Source organism: Gastrolobium bilobum, unplaced genomic scaffold (genome assembly GCF_033153095.1).
Source record: "Gastrolobium bilobum isolate Gb01-03AN ecotype WA unplaced genomic scaffold, APGP_CSIRO_Gbil_v1 utg10387, whole genome shotgun sequence".
Lineage (NCBI taxonomy): Eukaryota > Viridiplantae > Streptophyta > Magnoliopsida > Fabales > Fabaceae > Gastrolobium > Gastrolobium bilobum.
The window spans coordinates 58,784-73,145 of record NW_026895296.1 but is presented as its reverse complement, the minus strand read 5'-3'; the positions used below and the strand labels follow the sequence as shown (position 1 = coordinate 73,145).

The 14,362-nt window shown below is 36.2% G+C and overlaps 1 protein-coding gene across 2 annotated transcripts; it reads left to right on the top strand.

Annotated features, from left to right (window-relative positions):
• The first annotated feature begins 633 nt into the window (after positions 1–633).
• On the top strand, positions 634–2,808 carry LOC133304933 (myb family transcription factor IPN2-like). 2 transcript variants are annotated; one of them, XM_061505024.1, is made up of 6 exons: positions 634–973; positions 1,096–1,172; positions 1,314–1,374; positions 1,504–1,558; positions 1,777–1,819; positions 1,919–2,808. In XM_061505024.1, the coding sequence occupies exons 1-6, from the start codon at positions 796–798 to the stop codon at positions 2,573–2,575; spliced, it is 1,071 nt and encodes a 356-aa protein (XP_061361008.1). In that variant the 5' UTR covers positions 634–795; the 3' UTR covers positions 2,576–2,808. The 2 variants fall into 2 exon arrangements, with proteins under 2 accessions (XP_061361008.1, XP_061361002.1); XM_061505018.1 differs by having other exon boundaries at positions 1,314–1,383.
• The last annotated feature ends 11,554 nt before the right edge of the window (positions 2,809–14,362 follow it).

The following is a 14,362-nucleotide window of genomic DNA, read 5'->3' as shown; positions in this document are numbered from 1 at the left end:
GCTGGACGTAACATACATTGAATGAATCAGGATAAATTATTGTATTGATTTTGTCTTCTATTTCTCTTTTTGTTTTTGATTTGTGTGTGTTGTGTGATTGTTCATTTCCAACAAACAGTTCAATATGTAAAAGATCATTCTAGGGTATCAAAAAGTGTAGTCCATATATATATTGTCCATCATGAACGTTACATGAGGGGTTTCACTGCATGATGCCCCAAAAATCTAAATACACCATACAAAATTCTATAAAGGATATCTCTACCTGGAATGTAATTAGTTAATTATTCAACATCAATTTAGTAAAAATTATGCTTAATTCTGCATGGTATGAATTACTTTTCATAAACATTAGTACGAATAGGTTGTTATTCACTTTTCTTTTTCTTTTTCTTCTTTGTGACATTTAAAAGTTTAACCATCGATCTATGTATGATTATCAAATTAGAACTAATTGGTTAGAACCAATGATTTAGTAATCAAGGTTGAAATGAGAGAGAGAGAGAGAGAGAGAGAGAGAGAGAGAGAGAGGGATGCCTTTGGGAAAAGGAAGGCTTGCATGTTAGAATAAGAATGCTTTATTTATTAAATCTCAATAATATTTTATACATTCTTTTTAAGTAAGGTTATAGCTCTTCTCCTTATTCTTTATGCCTGGTAGCTAAAGCCTTTCACAACCTCCATTTCCTCTTCAAAAACGCACCCTATTCTTCCTTCTTTGCATCGCATTTGTTCTTGAATCTCTTGGTATTCTTCTCAGCCTCTCATCAGAGAGAGAAAGAAGGGAAGAGAGAGATGGAAAGAATGTTCCCTACTAAGAAGCCTTCAACTATGAATTCTCATGACAGAACCATGTGTGTCCAAGGTGACTCAGGGCTTGTCCTCACCACAGACCCAAAACCACGCCTTCGTTGGACTGTTGAACTCCATGAACGCTTTGTTGATGCTGTTACTCAGCTTGGAGGGCCTGATAGTACTAATCTTCACCTTTTTGTTCTTTTCTTTGATTTGGTTTAAACTATGATATAATATTTATTTGCATCATCATCTTTTAGTTACTATTGTTCTCTCTCTTGTGTGTTCTATAATTTGCAGAGGCTACTCCTAAAACAATCATGAGGGTTATGGGTGTGAAGGGTCTTACCCTTTACCACCTCAAGAGCCACCTTCAGGTTTGAATACAAAACGATATTTCATACTTCTTTTGCTTTTCATTTAGCACCCTTTTGTTACACTATCTATTTCTCATGTTCTTTTCTTTTTCCCCTTTTTTCCTTTATGTTCTTTGATTTTTTCTTTGCAATATTTCATAGAAATTTAGGCTTGGAAAGCAGCCCCACAAGGAATTCAGTGAGCACAGTTCGATTAAGGATGGTATGAGAGGTGACTCTTCTTCCTAGGGTTCCTTAATTATTTTTCATTTTCTTTGAGCTTTTAGCTTTACACTTAATGTGGTTCTTCTGTATTGACTACATCTTTTTACCCTGGAATCTTTGGCTTCAGAACTGCAAAGAAATACTAGCTCCTCGTCTTCAATGATTGGCCGCAACATGAACGAGTATGCATCACTTGTGTCTTTTTTTTTTAGATGAAATTGAAGAGAATTTCGCACCCTCTAATATTCCTTTACTTTTTTTCTTTTGGTATAGAGAAGACAAATCCAAGTTTTTCTTTTGATTCTTTCTGGGGTGTTGGGGGATTCGGGTGTTCATTGTGGTGTATATGTGTGACACTGTATGTATACAACATTAACTCAAAAGTGGTTGGTGCAATTAGGATGCAAATGGAGGTGCAAAGAAGATTACATGAACAACTAGAGGTAATTAAAAACCACCAGAAATTAAAGTCCCTATAATTGCATCTATTAAGTCTTACACGGGCATGTTCAGCAAGGTTTTGAAGTGTATACATTTGGCAGGTTCAAAAACACCTTCAGCTGAGGATTGAGGCTCACGGAAAATACATGCAGAGTATATTGGAGAAGGCTTATCACACAATTGCAGGTGAAAACATGGCATCTTCTGCTTCCAACTCAAAGGTTATTGGAGCTCAAGGCATTCCTGAAATGGGGGTCATGAAAGAATTTGGTTCCCCTCTTAATTTCCCTTCTTTTCAAGATCTTAACATTTATGGTAGTGGTGACCAACTTGATCTTCAGCAGAACATGGAGAGGCCAACCCTTGATGGGTTTGTGCCATCTAATGAAAATCTTTTTCTTGGGAAGAAGAGGCCAAGCCTTTATAGTGGGAGTGGAAAGAGCCCTTTGATTTGGAATGATGATTTCAGGCTTCAAGATTTGGCAATGGCTAATTCGTCATGCATTAGTCCTCAAGATGATGATCCTTACAAAGGTGACCAGATTCAGATTGCACCATCAGCAATGGATAGAGGTGCTGAGAGTGATTCTATGTCTGAGATCTATGACACAAAGAAAGCACTCCAGGGAGAAACTCTTGGTGAGAAGAAATTTGATGTATCTATGAAGCTTGAAAGGCCATCACCAAGAAGAACGCCTCTTCAATCAGAAAGGATGTGTCCTATGATCAATACTGGTAGAAGCTCACAATTTGGTTGAAACTCATGCATGATTTGATTATGTAATCGACTTCATGTGAGACTCTTATTAGTAGTACAAGGTTTAGGATTTTGAATTTGGTCATAGAAATCAACAGTTCATACGAGGGTTATTTCCTCCCAAGTACCATTTGTTTATGGTATATAATGCCTTTGCATGGCAAATCAAAAGTTTAATTCTAATTTTATATATTAAAGCATGCGTGTTAATTGTACTTGAACGTGACCATTAATTCTCAGATTTTCTTACATCTAACATTATTGTACACCTTTCTTGGTTGATTTTATTTTGAATTTTGTTAACAGTTTCTGCTTATAAACGGTTGTTTGCATGTTATTAATATGATGGATGATCAAAATTGGAAGTAGGCAAACTTTTCTTCTTTATATCACATTGATAATTTTCTCTTTATATCTTTTTCTTGGGTCCACTTCTAAGTCCTTAGCTTGACATCGTGTATAGGGAAAATTCTCTGCGTCACTATTAAGCAGTTTCTAGCTCGAATCCAGTTCTGGCAGCAACTCAGTGAGTGGCCAATCATGCGCAACCTGTTACACTAAGCAATGAAATTTATGTTGGAAATTTAAGTTTTAGTGATAAAGTCTATCATACGGTAAAATTATTAAGCAAGAATATAAAAGAAGATTAACGACTCTGATTTGTAAGCATATGATACCATTGATCTTTTTGGATCTAACGGCTCTTAGATGAGGTGTTAAATTTTAAATTTGACACCGGTGTCAAAAGATTCTATCCTGTACAAACATATATATATATATATAAAAGCTCAATATCTAGAAATTTTGGGTTGAGATATTATTTTAAACTCATTTATGGTGGTGGATTATCCCTTTAAAGGAATGAGGTAGAAGGAAATAAAATAAAAATAAATATGTTATAGAGAAAACATGAGTAGTATTATAATTAAGTTCGTGATTACTATATTTTAAAAGGGTAACGCGGGTCTCAAGCTCCCGAAAGATTGAGCTCTTATAAGTTGAATTGACTTTTCAATTATGTATATTTATATAGTTGAGAGCTTGAGCTCTACTCAACCTAATTTGTTGGTGATGATGATATAACTTGTTTATTTTGACCCAAATAACAGCGATATCAATGGTTTAAGTTAAAGGGTACTAGTTAGTTATCTAGAGTTTGAAGACAAATCTCCCTGGAAAAATATTATAAAATCCATCATGTCTTTCTATTTTCTTTTCTATAAAAGAAACTAAGACAAAATTGTTCTCCAACCACGTATAAACGTAAAAGGTCAAAGAATATCAATTTTGAAGTGCTCAATCATTTTCAAGCCAAGTGGTACACTGCGATGATTCTTTCTCTTGAAGTTCCTAGGGAATGAGTTGAACCCGACAAGAAGTATCAATCTTTCACTCTTCCTTTTCTCTACTTTGCTGCTCTACATTTCTTTGGAATAAGATGATCAATAGACAAGAAAGCCGCATCTTATCACACAAGTATGAATATTGACACAACCTTGGTAAAATCACCCTTTAATTAGGAAATAAGGATACCTCCAATATGAACTTAACATATAACTTAATTAGTAGTTTTAACAATAAATCAAAATTCAGACACAAAAGCAGTTAGGACAGCTCAACTTCTCAGGTGATGAGACAAAGAAGAAATTATAGTAAAGATATGTTAACAAAAGAAGGAAAAAACAAGGGACAATCCTTTTACTGCTGTATTAAATAATTTGGAATAATCTTTTGGTACATTTTTTTTTTCGCGATGCATGAGAACCCTATAAGTAGGTTTGCCTTCAATGTGTGTGTATCTATAGATATTTATAAAAAACTCACACACAAACACAAGAGCACAAGCTTTCCTTCTGTGTCCATTTCTCTCCGCGTGTCTTTTGTTTGCTAATATTTGTACGAGAGATTAGATCCATGAAGCTTCTCTTTAAATTGCCAAGTATAAAAAAAAGGGTGGTGTCACAACCTTTATTGGTTACAGAGAAATTTTAAGCACGGCAAGTTGGCGAGAGAGAGAGAGAGAGAGAGAAAGGAAAAGCTAATAAAGCCTAAAAAAGCAAGTGAAGAATACATCAACGCACTTCCATGCTTGCGCGTATCAAGGAAGCTGCTATCTTTTTGCCCACAAAGTTAAGAGTCTTCAATTTAAAGCTGAGGATGATGCGTAAGCAAATGTACCTACGTGGGTTTTTATTATCACTATTTCATGCTGCTGATCTTCTCCTTATCCCCCCCTCCAACTCTTGGATTTTAATGGCGATTGATTTTTTATTTTACATTATATTTTTAACATGCCCCAATTATTAGAAGAAATGGAGTGACAAGAATTAAACTTTGGACAATTTGGACATAGAGGCTTTAATTGTTTAATAAATAAATTTGATTTAGTTTTTTGGTCTATTGAGCTTAGTATACATTTAGCCCAAGATCTAGAAATATCCAAGAGTTATCTAGCCCAAATTCTAGAATAATCAACTCAAGATGTCTCCATCAAAATATCTAGAAAATAGTTATATATCTAGAAACCACCATCATAAATATCTAGGCTAGGAGATTATAGAAAATTCTAGAGAATAATTCGTAGCCCTTAGATGAGAATTGTGTTGGCACAATCCTAGCCATTGGTTAAGGAGGTGCCACTAGTATAAATAGGTGTGTCCTCCATCATTTTGTAACAAGCCAAAAGAAGAAAAGAGTTGTGTAGTAATAAAAGTGTTCTCTTCCTCCATATCTTTCTATAACCTTTACTTTTCTCAAAAGTCCTCCTCCCAACAAAGTGGTATCAAGAGCCTTAAGATCCTTTCTAGAGAAATGGCAAGTAGCAACACGGTTCCTTTCCAAGTCCCTATGCTCACCAAGAGCAACTATGATAATTGGAGCATCAAGATGAAGGCCCTCCTTGGATCACAAGATGTGTGGGAAGTAGTGGAGAAAGGCTACGATGAGCCACAAGAAGGAGACACTATATGAGCTTGAAGGATTCAAGAAAGAGAGACAAGAAAGATCTCTATCTCATCTATCAAGGATTGGATGAAGATGTTTTTGAGAAGATTTCGGAGGCATCCACCGCAAAGGAAGCATGGGAGAAGCTACAAACCTCTTACAAGGGTGCTGAGCCAGTCAAGAAGGTACGTCTTCAAACTCTAAGAAGTGAGTTTGAAACTTTACACATGAAAGATGCCGAAAGTATCTCCGATTATTTTTCTATAGTCTTGACAGTGACTAATCAATTAAAAAGAAATGGTGAAAAGATAGATGATGTAAAAATTTTGGAGAAAATTTTGCGATCTTTAGATTCGAAATTCCATCATATTGTCACTGTCATAGAAGAAACAAAAGATTTGGAAGCTATGACAATAGAGCAACTCTTGGGCTCTTTACAAGTATATGAGGAGAAGCAAAAGAAGAAGCAAGGGGTTGGTGAATAATTACTCAAGACACAGCTCAACTTCAAAGAAAAGGAAGAAGACTTTGGCAACACAAGAGGACGAAGAGGATATCGTGGTCGAGGAAGAGGTTGTGGACGTGGAAGAGTAGGCTTCAACAACAACTATGCCAATGAAGATCGAAGAGAGAGCTCAACAAGAGGTCATGGAAGAGGTGGCTCGCAACCAAGACGTGACAAGTCTCAAATCAAGTGCTATATCTGTCAAAGGTTCGGCCATTATGCTTATGAATGTAGAACTCCTACAAGAAATATTGAGGATAAGGCAAACTATGTGGAGGAAAGGAGTCACGAAGATGGCCCTTTGTTGATGGTACGCAATGACAATGTAGGAGAACAAGATAATACATGGTATCTAGACTCGGGGGCAAGCAATCACATGTGTGGAAAAAGAAACATGTTCGTGGAACTTGACGAATCGGTGAATGGAAATGTCTCCTTTGGAGATGAATCAAAGACACCAGTGAAAGGCAAAGGTAAGATTCTTATCCGATTAAAAGACGGGAGGCATGAATTCATTTCTAATGTGTACTATGTGCCCAACATGAAGAATAATATTTTGAGTCTGGGGCAACTCTTAGAGAAAGGGTATGATGTTCACTTAAAAAATAATACTCTTTCTTTAAGAGATAATCAAAATAACTTGATTGCTAAGGTGCCTATGTCAAGAAATAGAATGTTTCTGTTGAACATTCAACATGACATTGCAAAGTGTCTCAAAGCGTGCTACAAGGATGCATCTTGGCTGTGGCATCTACGATTCGGACACCTCAACTTTGGTGGTCTTAAGTTGCTATACAAGAAGAAGATGGTGAGAGGATAGCCTTCCATCAGTCAACCTGATCAGCTATGTGAATGATGTTTACTTGGGAAGCAATGTCGAAAGAGCTTTCCAAAGGAGTCCTTGTCAAGATCCAACAAGCCGCTCAAGCTCATACATACAGATATTTATGGACCATTGAAGCCAAGCTCACTCGGTAAGAGTAATTACTTTGTTCTCTTTATAGACGTTTCTCAAGAAAGACATGGGTGTATTTCCTAAAGCAAAAATCAGAGGTGTTTGGAGTCTTCAAGAAGTTCAAGGCTAGTGTGGAGAAAGAAAGTGGATGTGAAATCAAATCCATGAGATCCGATAGAGGTGGAGAGTTCACTTCCAAAGAATTCCAAGAATTTTGTGATAATAATGGAATCCGACGACCTTTAACCGTTTCTAAAAGCCCACAACAAAATGGAATAGCTGAAAGGAAGAATAAAACCATTCTCAACATGGCAAGGAGTATGCTCAAGAGCAAGAAGATGCCAAAAGAATTTTGGGCTGAAGTCGTGGCAACTTCCGTCTATCTTTAAATCGTTCGTCAACAAGAAGTGTGTGGGGAAAGATGCCACAAGAAGCTTGGAGTGGAAGAAAGCCTGGGATCTCCCACCTGAGAGTGTTTGGAAGCATAGCCTATGCACATATTCATGATGAGAAGAGGTCCAAGCTTGATGACAAAAGTGAGAAGCTCATCTTCATCGGGTATGATTCTAACTCTAAAGGCTATAAACTTTACAATCCGAACAATGGAAAGACTATCATTAGTCGAGATGTGGAGTTCAACGAAGAAGAAGAATGGAATTGGAGTCTATGTCATGAAGAATACAACTTCTTTCCCTACTTTATGGAGGAAGAAGAGAATGTGCAACCAAGGATGGAATCAGAGGAAACTACTCCACCAACTTCACCAGCTGCAAGTCCTCAAGAACAACCATCATCATCTAGAAGTTCAAGTGAACGAGTACCACGCTTGAAGAGCCTGCAAGAAATTTATGAGGTAACGGAGAATCAAGATAATCTCACTCTATTTTGCCTCTTTGCTGATTGTGAGCAGTGAGTTTTCAAGAAGTTGTTCAAAGCAAGAAATGGAGAAATGCTATGGATGAAGAAATCAATGCGATTGAGAAGAACAAAACATGGGAGCTAGCCTCACTTCCAAAAGGGTACAAGGCGATTGGTGTGAAGTGGGTCTACAATGCTAAAAGGAATGCCAAGGGAGAAGTTGAAAGATACAAGGCGCGATTGGTGGCAAAAGGCTATAGTCAACGAGCAGGAATTGATTATGATGAGGTATTTGCTCCTGTTGAACGCTTAGAAACTATTAGACTAATTATTTCTTTGGCAGCTCAAAACAAGTGGAGCATACACCAAATGGATGTAAAGTCAGCATTTTTGAATGGAGTACTCTAAGAAGAAGTGTACATCGAGAAACCAGCAGGGTACGAAGTCAAAGGACATGAAGATAAGGTATTGAAGCTGAAGAAGACACTTTATGGGCTAAAACAAGCACCAAGAGCTTGGAATAGTCGAATAGACATGTACTTCCAAGAGAATGGTTTCATCAAATGCCCTTACGAGCATGCACTTTATGCCAAGCTCAAAGATGGAGATATTTTGATCGTGTGCTTGTACGTGGATGATCTAGTCTTCACCGGAAACAATCCAAGGATGTTTGAAGAGATTAAGAAAGTGATGAAGAAGGAGTTTGAGATGACTGACATTGGACAAATGGCATACTATCTCGGCATTGAAATCAAGCAGAAAGAAGAAGGTTTTTTCATCACTAAAGAAGGTTACGCAAGGGAGATACTGAAGAAAGTCAAGATGAGAAAATTGCTTGGAGTTACAAAATCAAGTTTAAGGGGGGTGTTGAATAAATAAACTTGATATAGTTTTTTGGTCCATTGGGCTTAGTATACATTTAGCCTAACATCTAGAAATATCCAAGAGTTATCTAGCCCAAATTCTAGAATAATCAACTCTAGATGTCTCCATCAAAATATCTAGAGAATAGTTGTATATAGAAACCACCATCATAAATATCTAGGCTAGGAGATTATAGAAAATTCTAGAGAATAATTTGTAGCCCTTAGATGAGAATTATGTTGGCACAATCCTAGCCATTGGTTAAGGAGGTGTCACTAGTATAAATAGGTGTGTCCTCCATCATTTTGTAACAAGCCAAAAAGAAAAAGAGTTGTGTAGTAATAAAAGTGTTCTCTTCCTCCATATCTTTCTATAACCTTTACTTTTCTCAAAAATCCTCCTCCCAACATTAATCTCATGTCAAGTAATCAACTCTCTCAAAAAATAAAGCTGTTAGGTGATGGCAGAGGAATGTTTTTGTATATATATATTGGAGATTTTTCTACTGATTTATCCATTAATTGATTAATTTGATCTAGCCAAATTGAATTACAAGGATGTTAAAACTCTTTCTAACCAGTTTTTAACCCAATTAGATATCCAGGATTCAAATTCGAAATCACTAATTATACTAGAATAATTTGTGCCACTTGATCCACTAACTTGGTGACAATTTTATGTTATATTTATAAGGCAAGCATCTAACGGTGGATATGCTACTCCAGGAACAACATACAAGAATCTCTCAAGTCTCAACTTTCTGACCATATTGATTCAGAAACATTTTATATGACTGACAGTGTTCTCTTTGTGAATCAACGTAAGGAACTAAGGAAGTTAAGTTGTCAAGCATGCACGTTCTTTCATACACATGCAAATGATTAGCAGTTCAAATAAAGCACTTCGTGTTCTGTTTACTATCATCTCACCGCTTCGGGTCCCACACGTAAAGAAATCCGTAGCTCTAACAAAGTAAAAGTACAGAAGCTTCTTTTGTCCCCACCCTCTCTTTTCCTTCCCCTTCGTATACAACAATGCTCTCCAAGAAAAAGAAATTAAAAAAATCAGCAATTCATTCTTTTATGCTTTATATTTTTGGGTTGAAAATTAACCAAAACAAAGATAAGGGAAAACATGCTACGCTCTGTGGTCTAAAATGAGTGTTGATGTTCTTTGGCAGTTGTCACTGAAAACATTGCTTACTTGTTGGCAAATTAGAAGACTCGATCCATTTATTAAATTAAAGGAGAAGTTTTAATTAATTATTATAAGTGCAACAAAAAATTGATAGAGGGCAAGGAAACCACTTTTGGTTAAGAAGGACTATAGATGTTTTGCATAGATTCTCTTTATAATTCAACTTAGGATTTGTTTCCCATTTTCTCCCCTCTGTTCTTTTGGTTAACTTGGCTTTTAAGTTGTCTCCAACTCCTAGTATGTAACACTCGGTCTGCAACTGATTTGTTAACATGTAATATGGTAATAAAAGAGCAGCATACTTATAATTTAAGCGAAAAACTTTACTTAAAATATCACCATTACCCTAGGTAACTTTATGACTTAACTTTTTCCTTTTATTTTTCTTTATATATTGCCATGCATATCGTATCTTTTACATTATAATATATTGTACAGGATTCCAAGTTATTATCCTGTGATCATAACTAATAGTCAATGACTATCCGAGTATGATAACAGCTGAAAACTGGACACCCCAGGGATAAAGCGTACCTGAACCTCAGAAAAGTCCAGTCCAACATAATATCCGATGATCAAACCAATGCACATAATATAGCAGAGTTTTTGGAATAATCTCCACCCATGAGTTCATTGAGCAAGAAATGTCAGATAACAGAGTATATCAGACATCATATAGCTTAGCACATACATACGACTTCCAAGGGTATAGCTCTCAAGGATAGTTTAGAATCTAATAAGATACCTTAAAAGAAAACCATATAGGCTCCTTAACTTTTCGAAGGCAAATCTAAGAGAAGATCAATTGGCTCCTTAACTCTTAGACATATCGGAGAGAAGACCATAAAGGCTCCTTAACCCTCAGACAACAAATACAAACTACTGGCCAGAGCTTCACAAATCATATATACATACATTTCATCTTATCAAATCACATCATCACATACATATCCTACATGAATGTAACTATACTAAGTATCTACATTCATCACAACACATACAACCAAAACTATCATCCAAATGGACCATGGTGGAAAAAACAAAGAGGAGAAAACTCCTAAACCGAAAGCCCACATCTTGAAGATTTCAAATCAATGCTTACTTAGAATCCATGGAAGCTAACCTCACACTTCCAAAGCTTGATCTCTTATCAAAACGTCTTGTTTCAAACCTGGTTTATCAACCAACAAAACCAATACCATATATAACACCTCGTATTTCTAAATGTATAATTATATGAGATAATGATGATTAAAAGGTAGGATTAGTGAAAATCCTGAAATTAGGGCTAAAATACGTAAAAACGGCAAAATGGTAATTTACCAAACATGTAACCTAGGCATGAAAAATTGAGTAGAAGGTCTCAAATGAAAAAATAATGCCGGAAATGGATTCAGAATGAAAAATCGAGTGGATAGGCAAGTTTCGGAAAATTTGATGAATAGTGATTTTACCGGTGTAAAATATCGCGGTACAATTGTACTGATAAGCGTGAAAATATGATCTGTATTTCTAGGAAGTCAAAATATGACGTTAACGGGAAAAATACGTAGGTTATGAGTTTGTGGGTTATATTGGGTGATTTAAGAAAGTTAATTAACGTGTGGGACCCACTTAAGTGATTTAAGTGAGTGGAAAGCCCAAAAGTGCCAAAATCTGATTTCTTCTCTCTCCTCCTTTCCTCACACAGCCCATGGCCTCCATCGTTGGAGGGGAAGTTTTGGTTCAAAACTTCAATCACTCAAAACTCAATCATATCTCACTCAAATCCAAAAGTGTAAAACATCAAAGTTGTTCCAAATCACCTTGTGAACATCTTTCCTTCCTTGAGTGAGCCACGAAATTGAGTGTACAAAGAGATCATTTCCCTACTTGTGGTGGCGATTTTGGAGATTTCGGTGGTGGTTGGTGGCGGTTTTGGACTCTTCAAGTGTTGAAACTTGTTCTTGGGTGGCCTAGGAGTCGATTGGTGGTAAGCTTTCTTTTCCAATCTTTGATTTTGAATTGGATTGAATTTTATGACCTAAAGCATGTGTATATGGATTGATGTAGTTAGAGGGCTCAAATTGAAAATGTGTATTAGATAAAAGTGGCTTAGAATGATGTGTTAGAGTGATTAAACTCATAAAAATTATTGGTGAAATTGTTGGATAATTTAGAAAATTTTGGGATGGGATTTCAATACTTTGTGAAATTGGTATGTTGTGTAATTGGGTAATTGAGTTGTGGAGTAATGGTATGAGTTAATAATAGAATTTTATGATATGTGTAAGTGTTGAATTGGATTGAAAACCTTGGAGCATGAGTCCATGGGTAATTCTACCTATTGTGGTCATGGATGGTTTGATGATGTAAAAATGGTATAATTGATGTTGTATGGTAGTAAATGGTGTTTAAATTTGATGGTAGTATATTGTGATATAATAGAATTGGAAGGGAAAATGTTGGATGTATGGGTAGGTAGTAATTTGACCTATAAGGGAATTTAAGGAAAATTGATGGGAAAAATGTGGTACAATTAATGGTGGATGTTTTGATGCATAGAATAGTGGATGGTGAGTTAGTTTGTTGACTAAAATGATTGAGGTAGTGAATTAAATGGAAGTGGGCCATTAGGCCTAGGTGATTATGTTTAAGTATTATTGTTGTGAATTGTATTGTTGATCGTTATTGGTTCCCTCTCACGGATTCAATAGAGGAGGAATAAGCTTGGAACTTACGTTGAGGAGCATTGTCTTCAGAGTTGAGGTAAACTCTTGGTACTTGGGTTTTATCCCTCGTGTGCCATATAACACCTCACAATTTTAAATCAATTAATTAAAATATTAAATGAGCAATCAAGTGATGAATTAGTGAAAATCCTATAGATTAGGCCAAAATACAAAGAAAGGGCAAAACGGTAATTAGCCAACACGCAACCCTAGGAAGATAAAAATTGAGTAGAAGGTCTCAGATGGTAAAAATAACCCTGGAAATGGGTTCAGAACGAAAAATTGAGTGGATGGGCAAGTTTCAGAAAAATCAGTGAATAGTGTTTTTCGCGGGTAAAAATATCGCGTTACGATTGCACCGTAAAACGTGCCAGTTGAATTTTGAGCTCTAGGTTTCAAATATGAGTTAAAAATGGTCTAATGAGTTAGGAAATATGATTTCTTATAATATTCGATGAAATTAAGACAGTTTGGGGAAGCGTGCCAATGGCGCGCATAATAGCTTAAAACAGTGTTTTCTCCGAACGAATGGAGGACTCTTAATTCATCTGATCAAGCCTAATTAAAGGGGAATAGTTAATGTTAAAAATTTGAGTTTCTAAATAGGTTGTGAATTTACGGACGTTTAGTGGAATCAGAGGAAAATTCGGATTAGTTTTAAATCGCGTGAAGTGGCGGTGGGACCCACCCCACTTAAGTGACTTAAGCCACATGTGCTTGGCACTATTCATGCATCACTTTCCTCCCTCTTCTTGCTCAAACCCGCAGCCACCATAGCCCTTCCCCTCCAAGATTTCATTTCACCATAACTTAGCCATTTCTTCACCAAATCCATTGATTCTTGTCTTGAAATTTGATGAAAATGGCCTTCTAAATCCATTGGTGGTACTCCCAAGCCTTGAAAGCCACTAGATTTTGAGAAAAACCCTCCCCAAAGCTGCGGCCCTTTCCTTTAGATTTGTGAAAATGGTGTTGATTGATGCTCCAATGGTGGAGTATGTTTAGGAGGAGCCTTGTGCCAAGCTTTTGGGTGAGTTTCCTTGTGTTCCAATGGTTTAATTTTGTGCTTGAATTTATGAACCCTAAAGAGGGCTTGTTGGATTGATGTGTTTAGAGAGCTCAATTGGAAAATGTTTGTACATGAATGTGTCTTAGAATGATGTGTAGTAGCCATAAATGCAATAAAAATTATTGATGAAAAATGTAAATTTTTAACTTAGAAAATTTTGAGGTTGTCATGACTTTGAGTTTTGAAAATGTGTTAGGATTGGATTGATGAGTTGTTGTATGATTGTATGTTGATATAATAGGATTGTATGAGGTGTGGAATGATTAAAGTTGTATGGAAATTCCTTGAATGCCATAGGGTAAAATTCGATTCTTTGAGGAAAGATTGAGGAATTGATGTTGAAAAATGATTTGGATGATGATTTGTGTAGTTATATGGTGCTTAGATGGGTTGTGTTGTGCTTGGAGAGTGTTTGAATCAATGGAAAAAAATGAATTGTGTTAGAGACCTAAATGAGCCCAGAATGAAATATTTCGCAAAACGATGCGTAAATGTCGAAAAACGGAAAAACGATGATTGAACTAGCCTCTAAACAACCTAAGGGAGTGTTATAAAATGAGAAAGAAAATTTAGAAAAATAAATCTCACATTTACACTACAATGGCCGAACCATCAAGGGAGGATTTTTGTGTTTTTGCGTTTTGATACTATTTGACGAGTACTGATGGATGTACGTTATTGTATAG

Excerpts from the sequence above, each read along its gene's own strand:
- LOC133304933 (XM_061505018.1), top strand. The coding sequence starts at position 796 with ATGGAAAGAATGTTCCCTACTAAGAAGCCTTCAACTATGAATTCTCAT. Across the intron at positions 1,559-1,776 it reads ATTGGCCGCAACATGAACGA|GATGCAAATGGAGGTGCAAA; the intron begins GTATGCATCACT and ends TGGTGCAATTAG. Across the intron at positions 1,820-1,918 it reads GATTACATGAACAACTAGAG|GTTCAAAAACACCTTCAGCT; the intron begins GTAATTAAAAAC and ends TACATTTGGCAG.